Source organism: Drosophila mauritiana, chromosome X, assembly GCF_004382145.1.
Source record: "Drosophila mauritiana strain mau12 chromosome X, ASM438214v1, whole genome shotgun sequence".
Lineage (NCBI taxonomy): Eukaryota > Metazoa > Arthropoda > Insecta > Diptera > Drosophilidae > Drosophila > Drosophila mauritiana.
This window is the reverse complement of record NC_046672.1, coordinates 664,308-685,423: the sequence shown is the minus strand read 5'-3', so window position 1 is coordinate 685,423 and position 21,116 is coordinate 664,308. Positions and strand designations below refer to the sequence as shown.

Here is a 21,116-nt window from a genome sequence, read left to right as displayed (position 1 = left end):
GGCGCATTCTCCCAGCCATGTAGTTTGCACAGCAATTAACTGCAAAACTTTAACCGCAAACTAAGCGTAAGGTAAACAAGTAATCGCATTCGCATTTTCCATGTCTGTGATCAGGAATGTTTTCTGTTGCGAGTTAGCAGTTGCAGCATGGCTCGGTTCTATCCATCCATACAGACTTTAAAACGGTAATGCACTGTAGCATTTCGGATTACCTCCTCGAAGCACATTGTCCGCTGACGAGGATGTCCGAATAGACAATATATTATTTGAATTAATTTGAATTAATTTCCCATCCGCCATGTGCACCTGGAAAAACGAGCCTGGTTGGTCTGCCAATACTATGAATTTACATTTCAGTTCAATAGTAAATTTCTATTTCAGTCACGACAAGTTGCAATAGTTTATAAATGATATATTTATAGATTTTGCCATAGTAAAAAAACATAACATGATTCTCAAAGGGCTCCATAGTTTCGCCTGCGGTCATGGAACTTACTCAAGGCTCAGTTTCAACATTTCAGGAAGCCAATAATGACAGGTGTCTGCGCACTTGGTCTAAATTCAATTATGTAATTAAGAGGTCAGAGGTCGGAATGTCACTAGGAGAGGTCCCGGCGATTGGACCACAAAGTCCTGCTGCTCCGCAAATCCGCCGATTCCCAAAGACTCTCTACAAGAAGTTCCTGCTATTTTGTTTAGTCGATCCATCGAACAATCGTTGCAGGAGTAATACCTTTCAACTTAAGCACATTTAAGCGCAATCATCGAATGAACGGAAGGACGAACGCCCAAGATGGCGTTTTCATTTGTATGCCACGATAAAAAGTTGGTGATGTTCTTTGACAAAAATACGTTTTAATGCGAGATTGTGAAAATCTCGAACTTTCGCGCACACAGTTGCATTTTAAAGAGCTGCATCGGGGCTTAATTTGCATGTGCATGTGGTGCTGCACCTGAGGCAGCTGTCATTTTATTGGTGTAATTTTTAATTGCATATCAGCAATTTATAAATATTTACATCGCAGCTGCACACGCACACTCTCTTCTATCGGGCCAAATAAATCAATAACTGTCAGAAGCAATCAAGGCCCATAAAATGTGTGATTGCCACACCGTTTTGGTCCTTCAAAGTGTGGAGTGTGATGATGATATTGATGACCATTTATACCAACAGAAAGCCGTTTACTTGTGTTTTATAGCTATTGACAGGTGATGCCAATAAGAATATCATTCTGATCCTTGGATGAACGCACACTGCAAAATCACATTGCAAAATCGCGGTTGGATTTTCAGAAAACTATACAAATCGTGAATACCCATGGTTGTAAAGCCTGAGCATTTTTATGCATATATATACCCCGTCATTTAATTAATGATGCCCTACTGTTTGTGTATTATTATTATTTTGATTGGTCGACATTGTTTGCTTATTCTATGTAAGGAGCTTTGGCAAATGAAACGGCGGGTGAACTCTTTATTGATTGGAAGAATCGGATGTGATGCCCACTTCTTTCTGCTCCTTTGCCCGGATAGAATAAAGAACAACTTACCGATTCATGTCCTTGACAGCTCCACTTGCTTATAAAAACAGAAACGTGTCCATTTGTTTGCACAAATACATCCGTTGAAGTTTGCGTTGTCATTACCATCTTGTTGCTTTTCAATTAAGCAGGAAATATGCACAAAGAAAAACATTTTTCCAAGGCATTTCAGTTGCAATGTGCACTGATCGCCAGCGGCGGTAATCATTGAAGCTGTTGGTATTGATGAATTTAAGAAACCATCGTGTTTTCACCTGCAACGAAATACTTTGTTTTAGAGAACATTTTCAATAATTCTTTTTATACCCGTTACTCGTAGAGTAAAAGGCAAAAGGAAGCGTTTCCGACTATATTAAATATATATATTCTAAAAGATTGAGATTAAGCAAACATATTATTACTAGGGCCTGGAACACTTTGTCAAAATTGGAAATTTGACATCCGGAAAAGCTAGAGAAAGAAATTGACAAATACTTTGTAAAAAATTTTAAATTTTTTTTCTTTTTTGTCCCCAATATCTATCGATATCCCAGAAAAATTTTAACTTTCGCATTCACACTAGCTGAGTAACGGGTATCTGATAGTCGGGGAACTATAGCATTATCTCTTGCTTTTTACTCATTTCCATGCGCATTGAGTGCAAACGTAAGAACCAAAAACATATGGCAACCCTTTTATGTTTCGGTCATCGTAAAACTTGGCAACTAAATTTTGTAGTTTCGCCCCCTTTAAAAATTGTCTCTAGGTAATGCACTGTTTGTGGACTGATGTGGGCTTTTCGAAGGCTCCTTGTACTGCATGAAATCCGCAAAATACTCATCCCCACCCAAACATAACCGAAAACACGAAGAACTTACTCCCAAATGTGCCACTAATTTGTGGGCATGTGAAAATGTTTCCTTGGCCCGCCTTTTTATGGCCATCTTCCTTCGAAAAGAGAGGGTTAAAAGGGGTTGTATGGAGGTGTTGGGGTGGTAAATGATGCCTTGTTAGGTGCAGGTAAACCTGCCAGACGCCAGTTATTAACTATTTTGTTGGCCTGGCACAATGTTGTCCAACACGGTACAGTTGCGTTTGGCGATTTTAGCTTTTGCTGTCCAGCACTGAGCAGCTGCACATGCTTGTCGGAACGGATTGCAACACTGCACAAGTTCACCTGACACAACCTAATTGAGGATTGACAATCATATGGATGTTGTTATGGCCAAAGATGCATCTGAGGATATACAAGGTATATGCAACAATGAGCGGTGATGGGATTGTCTCAACGTTGTGAGACAACTACTAGTTTCTCTTTAAGTGACGCAAATTAAAGGCTCAAATCCAACGAATATATTGAGCCATAATTAGCCTGAAATGCTTCCAATTATATTCATCAATTTTATAAATAATATTAACTGATTTCGTCTCGATGCTCATTTAACTTGACGTATAATGCTGGCTTTCACCAACCCCTGCCAACACCGCGCACACAAAATTGTATTACATCTTGCCCATTTGAACAGTCAAAAATCCCGTGGAAAGTGGGTGATAGTAATATTCATAATGTAAGTAGTTACACGGGTAAGTAACTATGTGTATATGGGTTGCCCTGGGGCTGTTGCTGTTGCTACTGGTAGGTCGGTTGTATAAGTACCTTTAATAACTTTACTTACACGATGCTCGTTTATTGAAATTTCCACCCATGGGATGCCACGCGCGTCGTCGTTCTTGACTTGACTTTTCCTCAACTCATCTTGAATGGATTTTGCTTAGTGCGGTTTTATCCAGAGGTGATTGCGTGTTTTGCGCAGCACTGAGATCAGAGTCTGAAAGTGAAAGCGTAGGTTGAGATGCAGTTATGACTTTCAGTTCGATACAATCCAAAACAAAGAAGACAATGTATCTGAACGCAACATCAAATAAGACCCCAATGAAATTGCCCCACGTTGGGCGCCAACTACATAATACCTTGCTGCCTCATACCTTCTCATCTCCAGTTCGTGACACGCTGCCATCGCTAGGCAGACAACGTGCTTCGTGTCCGTGCTCGGTGAGTGCCTGCTGGGTATTTGCACATTTTAACGGATTTAATATGAAAATTAACAGCAGCACACATGCAAACCACCACCCTCACACACGCATTACTTAATTGTGCATGAGTGTGGGCGGCTGAGTAATTTGTGCTCGTAATAATGAATCCTTGTGCCAGTTGACGCAAGTAGCTGGCGAAATGAGGGCCGTGCAGGGGCTCCAGAGGAAGCGTACAGGCAGTAACAGCTGCAGTTAGCTGAAAAAGTTCTTAAAATAGCAATAGCAAGCCCGTCCCGCACCCCTATACATGTGTGTGCCACCCCTTCGGCACACACAAGTTAAACAATTATTTAAGACGTGACTTTTTGGCATTTAAATATTTATACGCACACGTTTCAACAAAATTCGCCGAGCAACATGAAGCAGAAGAGCAGTAATTCCGCTGCTCCTTCCCCACACTCCGTTTGGCGCATATTCAAATTATGGATTTTTCCTTAGCTGCACAATTGGATGGTGGAATTGGTCATTAAGGTACTAGTAAACCAGTGAACTGTTCCCGCATGCGCCGTGATCTGCTGACTCGAAAAACTTCGGGGAGTTGTTTAAAGTACTATTCGCACTGGGAGCTTTTCTAAGAATAGGAATTGGATCTCATGATGGGCCCTACTTCTCATCGGCATCGGTCTTCCTCTACACTCCCGTGGTTTTCCGCATGTTGAGTTATGCAAATTGCTGCACTTCATTTGCTCGTCAACTGCTGCACTTTGCCCCTTGTGCGTCTACCGACGATTTGCCATTTGCAGTTTGGTTTGGTTCCCATGCAGTCAAGTACATCGAACGTCGCCGTCGTCGCCTAAGCAACATAATTTAGGCAAAACAAAGATTTTTATCAAGCCTTCCGGCAGCGTAAGAAAGGGGATGCGAATGGTAAAGGAATGCTATACAGTAAATGGTAAATGATAAATGCTTAAGACGGCTTTTGGGACTTTAGTGGGTGGCAAAAGTCGCACGCAGCCGCAGATTTATGCGTCAGTGGGAGGAAGCGTAGGAAGCAGTTAAACAAGAGGAACGAACCAAAGGGCTCACGAAAAATGTGCTTGCTCTGTAACTTATTAGTCGGTCGTATTAAATTCTCACCGGATTCAGTAAACTTAGCAATATAATTGGACCCAGCTCTGATTTCATTAAACCCAGAGATAAATACAAATAATGAGTGAGTGCCTTTACGTAGCAACCCCCCTAATGGTTTGTATCTGTCCAGCGGCCATCAAGGGGTTAATCATTAGCCCATATCCGCTGGGACTCTGGCGTTGCTCCGTTGCGCTGCTTGGGTCTTTCATTTGGCCATTTGGCCCAAAATCGCCAGTTCACTGCACTGGGGCATGTGCAAGTGGGACAGAACTGTTTACCTGGAATTATTGGCCCTGATGCGGTCACTTTTGACGGCGGTGGAGGAGGGCATTCACGCGAAACGCGCGTTAAATGCTTTCTGGTTTTCCTCGGTCACCCACCCGTTCACTTACCCCTCCCCGCCCGGTAATGTGAGTGTGAAAGTAAAAGCGACACACTCAAACATGCAAATCCCGATGGTCGCTAATGGCGCCCAGTGTGCTGGGCATCTTGGCCCATATAGGCGCAAAAAGCGACACGAATGTCCCTTTACTTGTCGAACATGAGCGGAATATGCATAACGAATACAACAGCAACCATCGGGCGACACTGCCAGCGAGTCCAGTACAACAGGTGGAAAAAGTGCTAAAAGCACAGTGTCCCCATATCATAGTGTGTGTATGTCGGTCGGATATTGGCAGATTAGGCCGCTTTGGCTGGATGGGTCGATGTGCAGTAAAACAACGTTCCTTGGAACAAAGTCATCGTAATTTGGACTTTAATTGAATGGACTTTGTTATCGAAAGTCCCTGTGATTATATGTATGTATGGTATACCCTTATGTATTTTTGTTGACAATACTGACCTCCTATCCACTGTGTTTCGCTTACATCCGGGTCAGGCAATCCACGTCCGCCATCCGCAAAAAAACAAAAAAAAATATATATATAGTAAAAAAGCTATTTGCAACAAGTACAGGACGAACAGGAACAACTCGAACTGCTCCCAAATGTGCTGCGTGTGCATGCATATTATGTACGCCACACTCGCATATGGCGAATGTGGCGAGGGGGATACCGAAGGATATAGCCGCTGTTCCTGTCCATACTGAAAGGCGATATAACCCCGATTTTCAAAAGCCCCCCGCCGCCCCCTGTGGCGAGTTCTGCATAATTAAATTGCACTGGGCAAGCGGATAAGCGGTGAAAAAGAGAGGAAAAACTGGGCGCAAAACTAGGGGGCTGAAATCACAGGATAAGGGGCCGCAAGCGATATAGCCACAATATGGGGCACTGAAGAGGGAGACAGAGAGCACGGAATATAGGTAATTTGGTTTATTATTAATGAATATGGACGTCGAACGTCGAGCGCCTAAAAACATGCAACACAGCACAAAATGTCACACTGTGTGCCCCCTTCTGACCCCGCCCACGTACCGTCGGCAATCCGTTGTTGAACATTCGCCATATGCAAATCTGAACAATATGCATAAATAATCGCCATGGGAAAGCATCTTTGTCAGCCATTCACATTTTGTTGCACATTTTTGTTAATGCGCTTACATAGACAAAGGAAATCGGGGGAAAACATCACGTTAGTTAATACGGCAAACAATTAAAATGGAAATCGTGTGTTGAATTAAATATGGTAAAGATGATGAGTGGGTGCTTGGGACTAAGCTCTAGAAACAGGATTTTCCTATAAGCGCCCAAAAAGCGCAGTGGCTTGCGTCTAGAAAATAATCTTTAAACATCTAGTTCAAAGTTTTTAGTCTTAACAATACTTTTTATTTTTACTATTTAAATTTAAAAAAAACCGATATATATCGCAGGAATAGGGATACGTTTTGCCTCCCAAGTTTGCTGCGCACCCGATGTGCAATTTGACATTTCTCTCCTGAATTGAGAAGCCCATCGCAGTGCAGTTTCGTAATTTATTTTAATTGATTTTCACATCATTTATCAGCCGGGAAGCAGCAACAAACAGCATAACAACATTGCAACAACGCAACAACAAGCGTCGAACACAGCGCACTCATCCAATTTGAAAATATTTAATGCGAATCGTTCTTAATCAATTTGTACAATTTTTAATGCGCACTGATGTGCATAAATGCTACATTTAATTTATGCAAACAGCAACAGCAGCAACAACACTTGGTGTCGATTTATTAAATATAAAAAAATATTTATTTATAGCGGCCAAAAAAATGAGTCCGAAAAATGACAAGAAAATGTTCATAAAATTAAATTACGGGCCCACCTGTCGTATGAGTTATATTTCAGTGAAGTTGCTCTGCACTGCACATATTGCATACACAAATATGCATAAAAACGCAGAGAACCGAATTAACCGACTTAAGCCCCATTGAAAGTTACCTCAAATCCGAAACAAAGTCCGAAGGCATTTTTAAATCTATCGAAATACAACTGAAATCAACGCGAATTTAATCGAACGCAACGAAAAACGAGCGATTGCGTGGCAATATCGATAAGGCATATCGATATCTTCGGAATTCATTGGAGGGATAGTGTTTGCTTTTACTTAAGAACAGTATTTTGGTTTTGTGGCTTTCTACCACCGTTTGTTACTCTAGCGCTTCAGGGATTTTAGTTTTTTTGTGAATCGGTTTTGTACTTAGTGAAAAGTTCTTCATGTTTAGATTCCAGGCAATTTGTTTTGTTTCCTCGGCTGAGGAATTCGCCTGAAGACCGTTTCCATCCATTTGTCCGGGTGCCACTAACAAAATTCCATGTTTCCAAACTGGAGCCCTGTCCTCGGTCCATGTTGCCCGGCGGTTCGCCTACTTTGGTTGAAACCGCGCGCCAACCGAAAAATTTGTTTGCAGTTTTGGCTTGGCAGCGTGGAAATGGAAATGCATTTGACCACGTCAGAAAACGTGAAAGAAGCTAACAAGGATAACCGGGGCAGAGGTTGAAAGGATGGCCCTGTGACATACGTAAAGTTAGCTGCAGTTGCCCTGCATCCAAACGAAGAGTTTTATTTATGCGGCGGGCATATTCCACTATTTTTTTCCCCGTTCCAGCAATATATCTGTGTGTTGGTCGGAGTCATGTCGCGTCATATAATTTAAGTAAAAATTTATGTCATCACAGCCAACCAGGCTTTAAGGACGGACACACACACGGAGTGACTTTATCAGGGTGTCCCCATTTTTTGGCTTATATAACAGTGAACAGTGATGCACTCAGCGCGCCAGCCAACCCCTTTGAATTCTATTGGCAGAAGGTGTCTGAATACTCGCATGTCCCTGCATCCTTTTTGGTTTCCCTTTTGAAGTTCTCGCTTGGCGACCCATTTTGCAGCACCATGAATTGCCGTGCGGCCCAGCCCACACACTACACACCACGCACCATCCCATATTCAACTCAACTCCTTCTTTTCGCCAGGACAAGGACTCACGACTCCCCTTCAGCTGTCCCCTCGCCGCTTTCTTTAAACATTTTCGGTCGCACATTGTAGCTGCCTAATGAACACATGAATAAAATATGCGATTTGCTTAACTTTTGCCCGACTCCTGCATAAAGAGGGGGGAGGGGGGTTGCAGTACCAGAACGATCATCCCCTTGCCACCCAATTCCAATCCTTATACCAGGCCTGAGCCCGCATAAGCAATCTGAAAACACTGGCCTACAACATGAGTTCCAGAAAGTTTAAAACACTGCAAGACACCATTGACACATGATGATCCTCATACATTCATATATGGAATATCTGCTTGTACAACAAATACGAAAAAACTCCAAAAGGTTATATTTACACAGATATTTTTTTTGAATCATGGGAAGAGTTAATAGTGAATAAGCAGTGATCGATCGATCACGTTTAGCTTGCAGTTCGTATGATAATTGATTTCATATTTGTTATACTTCAAGTCCCAATTTTTACCACCGTAGTTTGCTGCAGTGCAGCAGCAACAGTCTCATCAAGCAAAGTTGTTCGAGATATCCAAGGTGGTGCAGGTGGGAGCCCAACTCCTGCACAATGGGGAATCCCACACACGCCGCCTGCAGCACATCGAGGGGCATCAAAGGGGATTCCTCGGAAAAGGGGCCATGTAGCGGAGGTTGGGCAGACGCAGATGGCTTCCTGGTTTATCTTGGGCGAGCAGACGGCAGCTTCCGTCACTGCGATGCATCCAAAAATCGTTGAAAGTCACTCAACGGTTTAACAGGCATGGTGTGAAGAGGGGGCCGTAGTGATTTAAGTCGCAGGGGGTTAAGGGTGTTAGTCGGTATGGTCGGGTGGAGAAACTGTGGCACGCAGATGCCGTTTTACAGTGGAGGTGTGACGGCAAGATGGATAGACAGACGGATTGTTAGCTGCATAGATAGAAACAGGAATATGGGATATACAAAGAACGTATGTGTGTGCAGCCTAGCATCCTCGATTGTTCCTCGCTTCCTTTGCTCATTTTTTGCGTAACCGGAATGTTTGACGAATATCTATTGACTGCCAAACGAGGGTCAACCTAAAAAAAACTGAATTGAGAGTGACTCCCAAATGTCAAGCAAAGATTGTGAAAGAGGGGAACGTGTTGTCCTTTACTTTGTAATGTGTACTTTCCTGAGCGAATTAAATTCTGTGACCACCGCAATTGGACTGCCACGAATATATTTCAATCCGCTTTCGATACTCGCCCCAGTTATTAAGCCACTATTCAACACTTGCACCTGATTCGCCGCCCACCGTTTCGCCCAGTGTTGCTAAATGCCCAACTGTTTCGTTGTTAATGGCGCCCAACGAGTGGCGCGTCCAATTGAATGCAAGTGCAGCCATTGGAGCAAGTGTCATACAAACAGGCGAAAAACAATGAAATCGCAAGGAGGAAGCTGCTTTGAAGCAATCGAGGATAAGAAGGAGAGCAGGACGAAGAGCCACGGCGGTTGCAAAAAGTCTGGCGCCAAGCATTTGACGGCTACTAGAAAGCGATTCAATGGGCACGTTTGTGCTGGGAATGGATTTCCCATAGAATTAATATCACACCAAGAAAAAAGCGCGCCAAAAAAGCGTATTCCGATATGGGGATGAGGGGCTACCGGGGTAATACAGAGGCGTAGGGAATGTAGAACGGAAAACAGATACCCAGGCAGTCTACTTTTTCATGCGATTGAATTGCCAAGTGAAAATTCGAGAACATCTAGAAGCTCCGAAATGTGAGCACTAAAATGCACTCCAAGGAATTGCCATTTTTAAACCACTACTTTACTTTGCCTTCCAAGTAACATTCATCTTTATCAATTGTATTGTTGGATGAGCTGATATTCTCGAAGTAAATCCGTAATAATTTCGACCCTAGGGTCACAATTCCCTACTGCATCCAACAACGATTAGCTATCTCAAGCGCTTAGGAACAAGATTTAAGTTCGAAAATGTAAACCAAACAAAAAACCAATTAAAGGAGTATTTGTCCTGAAGTAGTTTTTCTTTCAGTGACGCCCCATGTTGGGGCGATAATCTGCGAAGTCGGGTGGTGGGACAGGGGGCAACAAGTGGAAGGAAACGACTACAGCGCGGGGATGACAGGAGGACAAGGCCGAGACAAGCCAAAAACCAAAGCCAAGCCCGAGCCATGGCCTTAGCCAAGCGAAAAAGGTTAAGTGGAAAGCTGAGCCAAGGCTAAGTCACCCCCCCGGAAAAGTGGGCGACTGGGGGCCGGGTGTAAGCCAGCCAGAGATTGACATAGAATATATTTTGGGATTTGCCACATGGCGCACAGGACCCCCTCAATTACAACTATTTGAAATGGCAAACTGAGCGAGCGAGCAGGGCTGCGTGCCACTTGCTCCTCCTTCCACTGGCAACCCTTTGCCTTTCAAACAGGCCATCAGTTCGTATGAGTGATTATACCCGTAACTCGTAGAGCAAAAGGGTATACTTGATTCGTTGAAAAGTAAGTAAGATCCTTTTGAGAAACCTACCGCCTTGCACCCGCCAGGAGCTGTCTTTGCTCTGCTTTCCCTATGGCCGAATATACCCAGTTTGATAGTTTAACCGAGGCCAAGAGAGCCATAGAATCGCTCAACCTTTTTATATTCAAATCGAAGGCTCTCCGAGTCTCGAACGCCAGCATCAGTTCCCTCAAGGCCACTTTTTCGGCCATTGCTCGCCCGAATAGGAGGAGGATCGAGTGGTCTGATGCGGATGAAGTTATCCTCGTGGAGCGGATTAAGTATGACGACGATGAGAACAATGATCACGATGATAACGATGAGGTAGAGAATGACTCCGAAAGCGATGACGATGAAGGCCAGAAATCTCGCACACGCAAGCGGAAGAGAAAAACTAACGCCATAAACCCGAAAAGGAGGAGGATCCAATGGTCTGATGTGGATGAAGTTCATGTCGTGGAGCGAATTTAGTATGAAAGCGATGACGATGACGATGAAGACCAGAAATCTCGCCCACGCAAGCGGAAGAGAAAAACGAACATCAAATACGCGAAGTAAAAGAAGAGTCCGAATCGTGTAATGGCCAAAAAAGCAAACCTCTAGAAGAAGAACACAGGAACACCAACAATTTTAAAGAAGACCACAACAACTTAATACAACAACAGCACAAAAACTGTCTGCACGAAGAACTGTTCGACTCTCTCCCTAAAAAGGAAACACCAACATAATTCAACTTCGTCCGAAATTTGGTCTGAAATAAACTGGAAGCATTGGATTAACCACACTTTTAAACCAATTTTCGAAATTTTTTCATAATTTCATTGGTCTTGTAAATTTCTATCGATTTGCGAAAAAACTTTTTGCCACGCACACTCCAACACCCTTAAGCCGGTCACACCCACACTTTGGAACAATTTTTAAATTTTTTTTCATTTTATTCCCCAATATCTATCGATATTCCAGAAAAATTATGAAATTCCGCATTCACACTAGCTGAGTAACTGGTATCTAGTCGGGGAACGCGACTGTAGCATTCTCTCTTGTTTATTTATGGGCTTCCTTCATCCGATGTAATCTTCTTTGCACCCCTCGAGTGGGAATAATAATTTTCCATCGATTGCCGAAGATGCTGGAAATTCTGTTTACTTAATATTTTCTTATTATAAGTAGCAGTAGTTTAGGCTCAAATCTCCGTTCATCCATGTTTGGCCGAATTTCGTACATTTCCTATTCAACCAGGATATGCGGTCCTTCGACCCCGATCCTTTCCCACTCCATTGCCAGCCTTCTGTTTTACGGCCAGTCATCAAAATGCAGACGAGGCGTGACGACACGCCAACTCGTTGACGAACTGTTCGGAACTCGAGCTCCAGTCAGCTGGTGGTGGAGAAGTGGTCTCGGTCCCAGTGACTACCGATGCACTTGCTCTAATTGTGGCCGCTGCCACGCCCAGCGCCAAAAGTGGGCGGCCGGTCCAGAAGGAGGCCGTTGTAATTGGCTTTGTATGCGGGCCAAATCGGAGGAGATTTTCCATTGTGCCACGCCCAGGAGAAGCAGTGCTTGGCATTAAATGGAATTGATTAAATGCCTTTAAAGTAGATCGGAAATCCAGCTCAATTAAATTTAATTCTTGCCTCTGGATCTCGAATGCATATGTACGCCAACAGAAAGTTGTTGAACATATTATTTGCCTGTATATTAATATGAAATCAACACCTGTGTATTTCAGTTTGGCTCATGATACTGCAGCTTGATAAAGCTTACTGCAAACGGGTTAACAAAGGATTTTTAACTTTATTCCTCATCTAAATGGTTCATTTCGATGAAATTATTACCCTAGCAACGCCGCACGAAGAGCAAAGCCTTCGCAGATGCAGATCCCTGCTGACTACATTCACATATTTTTTAATTGGGTTCAGGACATTTCCGGTCCGATGACCAGAGTTGACAACTTTCGCTGCTTTTCGGAAAATGGAAAGCTGGCGCTGTGTCATATCTCAAGAGGAAAATGGAAAAGCGGGGGACGCAGTGGAAAAACATTGAAAATTGTTTGCAAATAAAATGCGAGTGAAATCTAGCGCACTCATTTGCAACAAAAGCAAGGCAAACAAATGCTAAACTATCGCACTTCACTGCCACTTCCACTTGAGAGCAAAAAGAGAGAACTGGGGAAATAGCGAGGTGAAAGGAGCTTTCCTTGGTGTTGTCCTTTATGGAGCAGCAGGATATCCTTGCAGGAGTGTCGAGCGGCAAACATCGAAATGCCGAGCGAAAAAATAAAATAAATTGTTCATTTAGCAAACAAGCGAACACACGGCAAATGGCAGGTGAGTGAGCCAAGGTGGCTGCTGGGTTTATGGGGGAAAAGGAGCAAGGAGCAAGGAGCCAGGAGCCGGGAGCCATGCAGCTCTTTTTTTAGTGCCAGGCAAACGAATGACTTTGGATTGCATAACCCTGGCAGGCAGCCCCCAGCGTTCCGCCTCTGTGCCACTGCCAATAATACACAGAGAAAAACAGGTCAAAAATATTAAGTGAAAGAGCAGCGCTTACGAACCTGTTTCGAACGGACAAGACAAATGAACTATCCATTCAACTATCTATTTGATATTATTTGATTTTAACACATCCACACTTTTTATTTTTATCTGTGTACTCCATCGACCGTTGACCATTTCCACTCAGTTTGGGTAATTGCATCGATGGGAATGTCTCAAACTTATTTCAATTTAGCAGAAATTGCACTCCATTCAAGGCTCTTGATATCTGATGAATTGTGTTATAAATTGATATCGACACAAATTCAATCCCAGGAGCAACGCAGCACTCAGGTTGCCATCGGAACATCTAAGCTCACGGCTGTATGTGGATGACTCTGACCTATAGCTGCCGTATGTGTTATTGATATAGATGGTTAGGCTCGAAACTTCATTTTTTCGATGTACTGATTACGTTTGCTTACGCAGGTGCTTGAGTCGAGCTTTATGAGCCAGCCGGATGAGGAGCCTTGAGTCAGAATCGCAGGAGAATCGCTAATAGCTCTTCTTAGATAATGAATTGTTGAGCACCCACGCTGCCGGGGATCGGGGGATGGCTCCTCATCCCTTAATACCACCTACCTCCCATCATCTACCCGAAACCGCAGAAAATCTCGACACTCGCCAGATGACTTGAGGTTGCCGTGAGGTGACAGCCCAGTGCCAACCGAAGAGTCTGTCATTAATTTATGCACCAGCAACGTGTCATAATCCGGCCACCCCGTCGAAATTGCTCCTGCTCCTGCTCCTGCTTTCTCCTCTCTTTTCAGCTGGCTGTTCCGACATCAATTTCACTTTTATGGTTTTTGCACCCGGCCAAGTAACTTTGTGTGTGGTTTGCCAGGGCTGCGTGCTAATTTTGAATACTTTGTGGTGAGAGTTGCGGTTGGGTTTCTCCATGGGCAAGGGGTTGGGTGAAGGCTCAAAATATCCGAGTTGCTGTCAAAAAGTTCGCATAACTCACGTCTATTTGCAGGGTGGGGAACGGAACTGGCAGATACAATATGCACGCAGTCCCAGCAATGGATTGTTGGTCTAAATAGAACGAGTGGATAGGGTAACGACTCATTAGCCGAGTCCTAAGCCGCTTATCACTTTTCACTTTTGTCTATGCAAGCCCGGCAGGAACTCAAACGCTCACGAAGTTTCCTGCCGGGTTTCCGGCTTGTCCATCATCCTGCACCCTCGGACCCCCGCGGCATTTACCGCCCTTTCCTCCTGCTTTTTAATTCATATTTTATGCCACACTTTTATGCGACCTTCTGGCTGCCCGCATCTTTCGAAGCTCCTGCTCCTGCACCCGCTCCTGTTGCTGCCTTTGGAACCTTCCCTTCCTGCGTCGTTCAGGCAGCAGATGGCATAGTATTCATCTAAGGCAAACGTTTGCAGAGCCACCCGACTCCTTGGCCGCCCTTATACACATACATTGCACAACGAACCGAAGCTCTCTTGGCCAGTCAATCCAATCCTTAGCTGCAATTGCTTAAGTGATAGCAGCCCACTGGAGGTGTAATTGCTCGAGCAAGTCCGAACAGCTGCTGCCAATCTTGGCAGGGCAGGGCAGCACTTCGTGCCGTGGAGTCCAGAGATGGGATGTGTGATCCCACAAACGATGGCACATGGTGAGGAAGTTCCGAAACTGCATTTTTTACTTTTTCAACTTGAAACCTCGTGATGAGTATTTCCTGCCTACGGCATGCCCAACTTGACGCACTATCGAAGCTAGTGTTCACCATTGGAAACTTGATAGTCATTTCTTCGTACTCTGTACTCTTATGTAAATTTCGTGCACAACTGCTATTCCCTTGCCCGTTTTACACCCTTTCCGGTGCAAGTGTGTTTTTGAGTGTATGATTTCAAGAATTTGCATGGACGCTTTGTCGGTTCCGTTTCATCTTGCTCCACACACATTGCCTGCATAAATAGTCAGTGACCCCCCTTGAACCCAGTATAGCCCCTCCTCCAATTCAGAGCCCCGATTCGATTCTGCTATTCTGCTATTACTCGATTGGGAATTCCGTGCAACAGCTGTCAGCTGAACTCTGCTGCTAATTGCAGCACAATATTCAGTGAAACGGATATTATATATCACACCCAAGCAAACATGGAGACAGTATGCAGATAGAAGCACAAAATTAGCCGCGGCTCAGAGTCTTCTAAATAGAATAGAATAGAAATAAATTTGAATGGGCCTGTGGACTTGGATACTTCATAGCCTGACAGCTCATTGTACATTTTCTTCCGTAAATTTCCCCTATGCATTATGGCTTGGTGAAATCTTTTCGCCGAAAAGCGCTGCAATGAAACAGAGTAGTTTATGACGCCACAAACCGTGTGCAGCGCGCTCTGTTTGTGAGTGTTCCACATGGAGTCACCATCTGCTGGGCCACACGGCAGTGGACCAAAGCCTGCAATTGCTCTGCAAGATAATGTATAAGTATCGGGGAACGACGAACTATCGATCTCGTATTAGCTTTAGTATTTCACTATCTCCATCTCAAAATGCAATATGTTCTGAAAACGCACTGTTTATCTGACCTACAAGAACTGGCAGCAGATGGTGTCCGAAATAACACGAGGAAATTCTTTCGCAAGTCATTGGCCGCCGGAGTAAATAAAATTTTCGAAAGGCATGGCGAAGATTTCGGAGGAGCATGGGGCGAGAATGGATACAGAATCATGATACGCCATGAACATTTCCATTTCATGTTCAAGTGCCAATGAAGATTCCAAAACTGCAGAAGCGGCAACAATAGCAATAAAAGTGTGCAGCCCCATCTGCACCATAAGAAGTACATGCTTACCCAAGATCCGAGTACATAGGGATACTCTGGAGCGAGTGCATATAAATAGAATTACAAACTAAACAGTTTGGAGGTGGGAGTAGGAACTACTTCAGTGGGACGTGATACCCAGCGATGGCTGTGCTCTAGCCTACAATAAATACGATCCAGTGCCAGTCGTGAGCAACTAATGATTCCTCCATGAATTATCCGAATTTTCCAAACCCAACAAGTCGGTTGGGATCGAATCATCGTAACTACGCACATGAATTAAAGGCCGAGGGAAACAGTTGGCCAACAAAGTCGTCCCAATAATAAACAAAACGTTTCAGCAGAATCTCCACCGAGAGCCCCATCCCCATCACCCTATTGAAAACCCCAGCCCTCAAGACTTTGATAGATGGGCCGACCGAAAGTTGCATTATTTACATATCCACTGGCGATGCGAGGGAATTTTCGGAGGGAGGTGATGCTCACACTGGCACACTTGCACACTTGCACACTTGCACGCCCATGTATTTATACACTTACATATGTACTGGCTCACCCACATATCCAAATGTGTGGACAAAGCATCCGCCGATGTGTGGGCCGCAGTCCAAGTCCTACTATAGCATCCCACGCATTCCCAGTGGAAGCCATAAATCTCGGGTTTTTTGCCGGGAGGGGCAATCCAGCACTCTGGTATTAATAGAGTCGAGTAGTGGAGTCCAAGTCGAAGTCTCCGGCAGATCCAAAGTTTGCTTGAGTCATCACAAATCAGGAAGCGACACTAGGTGGCCTGCTAAACGGGCGTCGCTCTTAATTAGTGGACCAATTTGTGTCACTTGCACTATAAAGATAAAGATTTCGTATTAGTATCGATATAAATTAACGAAATTCTATCCAAATAAAATTGAAGCGGTGCTGTACGACTTTCCTTCACTTTAATGACTATGGTGTAGGCTTTTCCCCATGCCATTGTTATATTTAGAAGAAGCGAGCTCTCTATGCAATCTTAATTACCCGGCTTGGCCCTTTGTTAGCCCCATCGACTGACTGTTGCATCCCTGCGAAAAGCTTAGCCAACTCGTAAGTCAAGTGGAAGTAAATAGAAATCGCATTTAGACCAGCCAATTTCACCCCCTGTGATCCCCTGACGAGTTGATCCTGAGCATGAAATCCAAGCCTTTTATCACCCCGCCTACATTATGCCCCTAAAAAATTGTCTCGAGGCGAGGAGACTATTCCATTAGGGATGTAAGGGATGCGTTGGATGCACGACAATCAAACTGGGAGTGGGAAAAACAACATGCAATTAAAGGCAATTCAAATGTGCCTCCCATTTATTCGCCCACGCCACTGAAGCAAGGACGAAAAAGAGCAGGACCTGGAAACTTCCCAAGATGGGCAAACTGAGCGGAAAGCAACTGCCTGAATGAGTGACAGTCTTAATTACAGAGAGATTAGCATTGGCCTGGCCTGGCCAGGAGCTGAGAAGTGGAAGGAATCGGGCGAGCGCACTGGGAGCGGGGCCAGCAGCTGCTGAAGGAGCAGAAGAATCCGCCAGGATGCAGACGTATTCAATGTCACGTTCCGGCGGAGGACGACGACTTAGACGATAAGAGGGCGCAGCCAGGTGAGTGTGGAGTGGCGATGGCACATGGCAGATGTGCCGGCAGATGCACTGAAGGCAAATACATTTTCAATTACCCAATCATTTATAGCATACTTTCAGAGGCTACACATGATGATTGGCTAGATGCTGTAAGTACAGAGGTGGTCAAAAGTATTTACACAACGAGCTTTTTTTTCAATTAGTTGACAATTGAAAAAAAAGCTCGTTGTGTAAATACTTTTGACCACCTCTGTATCATTTTGGAGGACTTGGAGGACTTGAGGTGTGAAGCCAGTTGCATTCCCTGTGCCCCTGTTCAATTGAGAAATGCCAAAGCAGCATACACTTTTTTCCCAGTGTATTTCTGCCCGGAGGCAGATCGGAATCTTCCGCTGTATCCTCTTCCCTGCACTTCCCCATCTCAGCTTTGTTTTCCCACTTTTTTGTGCAACCTTTTTTCGCTCCTTTGTTACATTTGATTGTCGCAAACGAAGTGGAAAAGCAAATGTTGCACAAACACACGCAGCAAGGGGATGGTGGGAGGGGCGCTGTGTCCAAGGAAATGCACACTAATTACTCCTTGGCACTGCCAAGTTGGCTGGGGGTGTGGAAAGTCCTTTCTTCTTTTCCGCTCCTCTGCTCGGGCCGCTTTACAATTTTTTGGCTCCGACGTGCGTTCTTTTCTTTGCCTTGCCTGCCTTTCACCTCAGTCTTTGACTCAAGAGCACAGCCCCTTTCTCCCCGTGGTAATTGAAATGGCGAGCCCCCTGGCCCCAAGTCGAACACAATAGCCACGCCCCTTGGCGCGCTGAGCCACCATAACTCACGAGGCAATTGGCGCTGCCCTGCTGCTTCGATTAAACTTCAATTGGCGCTTGTTTGCGATAAACAGATGAAATAGCATCCTTTGTATGCAAAGTAATTAATATCAGTTACCTTTCGCACTCAGAAACTGTAAGAGGACCCTTAGTACTTAAGCTCTTGCCCAGCACAATCAAAAATTGCTGTTTCCGAACAATTTGAGGACATAAGTTTGAGAGCTGGACAACGCTCTACACCAACTGTGCGGCGCTATTCTTCGTTTTTTTCCATTTCTGGCTAGGGCCAGCGATCAATTCGAAAGAAAGTTTGGCACGGGCATCTAGCCAAGCCAAGTGCACACTCAAAGCAATTGTCCCCGAATATATTTTCCGCTCTGAAAGCTCCAAGTGAAGGTCCTTTGGCTACTTTGTTCAGCATTGGCAAACGAGACAACAAGGAAAACTTCGGGGAAAAGAGTGTAGAAACTAAAAAAAATTATCCTGTTTATATATCAGCGGACACCCAAAAAAATTATATTTCAAATCAAGTTATTTTGTTTCATTTTTAACTCATGTATACTATGTTGGAATTTTCTTAATGAGTAATCTGAAAATAAAGAGTATTGTCTTTCAAAGTCTTCATAATTTCAAAAGCAAACAAAGACAAAGTTAATATTATAATAATAAATATTCCCTCGTTCTTCGATTCTTACAAAAGTAACAGCTTTCTTCCAAAATCCTAAAACCATGCTGTACCCCAGACGATATAAAAAAAGATATAGCGTCACAAATCTGATTTTCACACCCGTCGTAGCTTTTTAAAAGCAAAATGAAAAGCTTTTTAAGTGCTGCGAAACGCACCGCATATGAGAAAATGCGTTGGCGCGCATTTCAATTGTACCAAGTGGCAGCCACAGTATTACTTGCTATTCGCCGCCGAAAGCGTGATCTTAAAAATGTAGTTTCTATAGATAAGATAATCTAAGGTACCTCCTTTGGAACGCGCACAAGTGTACCGACTGGTTTATAAATGGCATGCGTCAGTTTCAAACGCTTGCAAACGTTTCTTAACACAAGATACAAAATAAAGAGCACTTCTCAATCTGAGAAGTCCTTGGACCCTCACCCCTCCGCGAAAGCCCGCAAAATAGGCTGTTTGTGTTGGGTAGTTATATTTATTAAAGTGAAATCAAGTGTAGGTTAAAGAGAGTGTTACAATCTCGCATATGTATGTATATGAGATATATTTACGACAAAAGATTAACCCCGCGAATCACATCAGCAGCAGATCATTTATACACAATTCAAAATGAGTCTCTGCTGGGGTTAAAAAAAAATAAAATAATAAAAGCAGCAACTAAGTAAAGTTGCAATGCTGCAAATCCAACTCGTTCCCGCATCCCCTAGCTGTCTTCATTTTAATGTTGGTCCCGCGAAATGCCGCGCCTTACTTCTCCTCGCACCACTCGTTCTCCTTGCGCACCTGCTCCTCCTCGGCGGGCGAGAAGTCCTTTTTAATGTTGAAGGTCTTGCGTATTTCCTCGGGAGTCTTTCCCTTAATCATGTTTGCAACAGTCTTGCAGGTGAGCTCCAGGAGGCCCTTGATGTCCAGATAGTTCGCTGCCAATATGAGCTCAAACAATGTGCCCTGGTCGACTTTTAGGAAATCTGCATCCCATGAGATAATGTCGTCTGTCCGCTTCTCCTTGCTCTCATCATCCTCCGTTGGCTGGGGGTCGTCCTTGTGGTAGTGCGCCCAGGTAAGCACCTTGCGAAGGATCGTCGAATTCACATTGGGCAACGGAACAATGGCATTCTCATCGTCCTCCATTCCGCAGTCCTCCAGCATGGTCTTGATGGTGCCGGAGCACTTGGCGATCTGGATATCCGTGTCAAAGATCTCCTCATCCGAAGATTGCAACTTGATGCTGGGCATTTTGGGCTTGTTTGGTTAACTTTCCTGCAGTTAGGTTCAGTACAAAATATTAGGTTCTGGTTGAGAAATGTGTTGCAGTGCAATCAGTGGGTTTTTTTACAGTGTGTGGATCCAAAAAATCATTTTAATGCGAAGCAAACATGCACCAAGTCGTCAATTATTGATAACAGATTTAAGCATATAGACATGTGTGTAAATGAATTATAAGCAACTAGGATGCAAGCAATCATTTGTGAATTTTGTATGTTCATATCCCTGCAGTTTGCAGTCGCTCTCTTTAAAATTGAAACTGACTAAAATTAGGTGATAGCTGATTAAAATTTTTATTGCATTAACTTGCAGGTTATGCCTGTGTTCAAATCACCGTTATTTTCGTACGAAGATAAAGACGATCGAGCACTTTCGAGGTTTCTTTCGTGGTGATTCAACGATGATATGTTAAGAAAGGATAATGTAATGTGCAGGGATAATGTAGACTCGAAATATAGAGAACGGCACTTTCCAGAAATGCTCACACACACACATCCACTCACCCCCACACAAGCCGATTCTCCCACAGATGAATGCGTGCGTATTTTCGTTTTTCTTGTGGTTGCGAAAGCGTTCTTGCCTGCTATTTGTAGATTTTTTTTTTATTTATTTTCTAACTAACCTTACGATGATGCCTTTAAACGTAGTTAAACTATTTCCACGCAGTCTCCAACTGGGATATAAACCAACACACCAAATTGACAATACTCACGTAAAAAAAACGAAACTGCTTAAGTGACCAGATGGCGAAACTCTAAAAACACCACTAAACGCCTTATCGATGGCACGAACAACAACTAGCCACAATGAACGAAAACTGGCGGGAAATAGGTCCACCTGGTAATGGTAACCTGCAGCAA

The 21,116-nt window shown here is 44.0% G+C and overlaps 1 protein-coding gene and 1 long non-coding RNA gene across 4 annotated transcripts; both read right to left on the bottom strand.

Moving 5' to 3' along the window:
* Nucleotides 1–1,556: 1,556 nt before the first annotated feature.
* Nucleotides 1,557–16,708, bottom strand: LOC117147985. The gene is made up of 3 exons (XR_004459882.1): nt 16,425–16,708; nt 3,197–3,349; nt 1,557–1,795 (listed from the first exon to the last, which is right to left on the bottom strand). It is a non-coding gene; the product is annotated as an uncharacterized LOC117147985 (long non-coding RNA).
* A 2,741-nt stretch (nt 16,709–19,449) lies between these two features.
* LOC117148597 (S-phase kinase-associated protein 1) lies at nt 19,450–21,061 on the bottom strand. 3 transcript variants are annotated; one of them, XM_033316077.1, is made up of 2 exons: nt 20,969–21,061; nt 19,450–20,250 (listed from the first exon to the last, which is right to left on the bottom strand). In XM_033316077.1, the coding sequence occupies exon 2, from the start codon at nt 20,224–20,226 to the stop codon at nt 19,738–19,740; it is 489 nt and encodes a 162-aa protein (XP_033171968.1). In that variant the 5' UTR covers nt 20,227–20,250; nt 20,969–21,061; the 3' UTR covers nt 19,450–19,737. The 3 variants fall into 3 exon arrangements, with proteins under 3 accessions (XP_033171968.1, XP_033171966.1, XP_033171969.1); XM_033316075.1 differs by having other exon boundaries at nt 20,879–20,992; XM_033316078.1 differs by lacking the exon at nt 20,969–21,061 and adding an exon at nt 20,760–20,836 and having other exon boundaries at nt 19,450–20,249.
* Between the last annotated feature and the right edge of the window lie 55 nt (nt 21,062–21,116).

Coding starts and splice junctions, on each gene's coding strand:
- LOC117148597 (XM_033316077.1), bottom strand. CDS start 20,226: ATGCCCAGCATCAAGTTGCAATCTTCGGATGAGGAGATCTTTGACACG.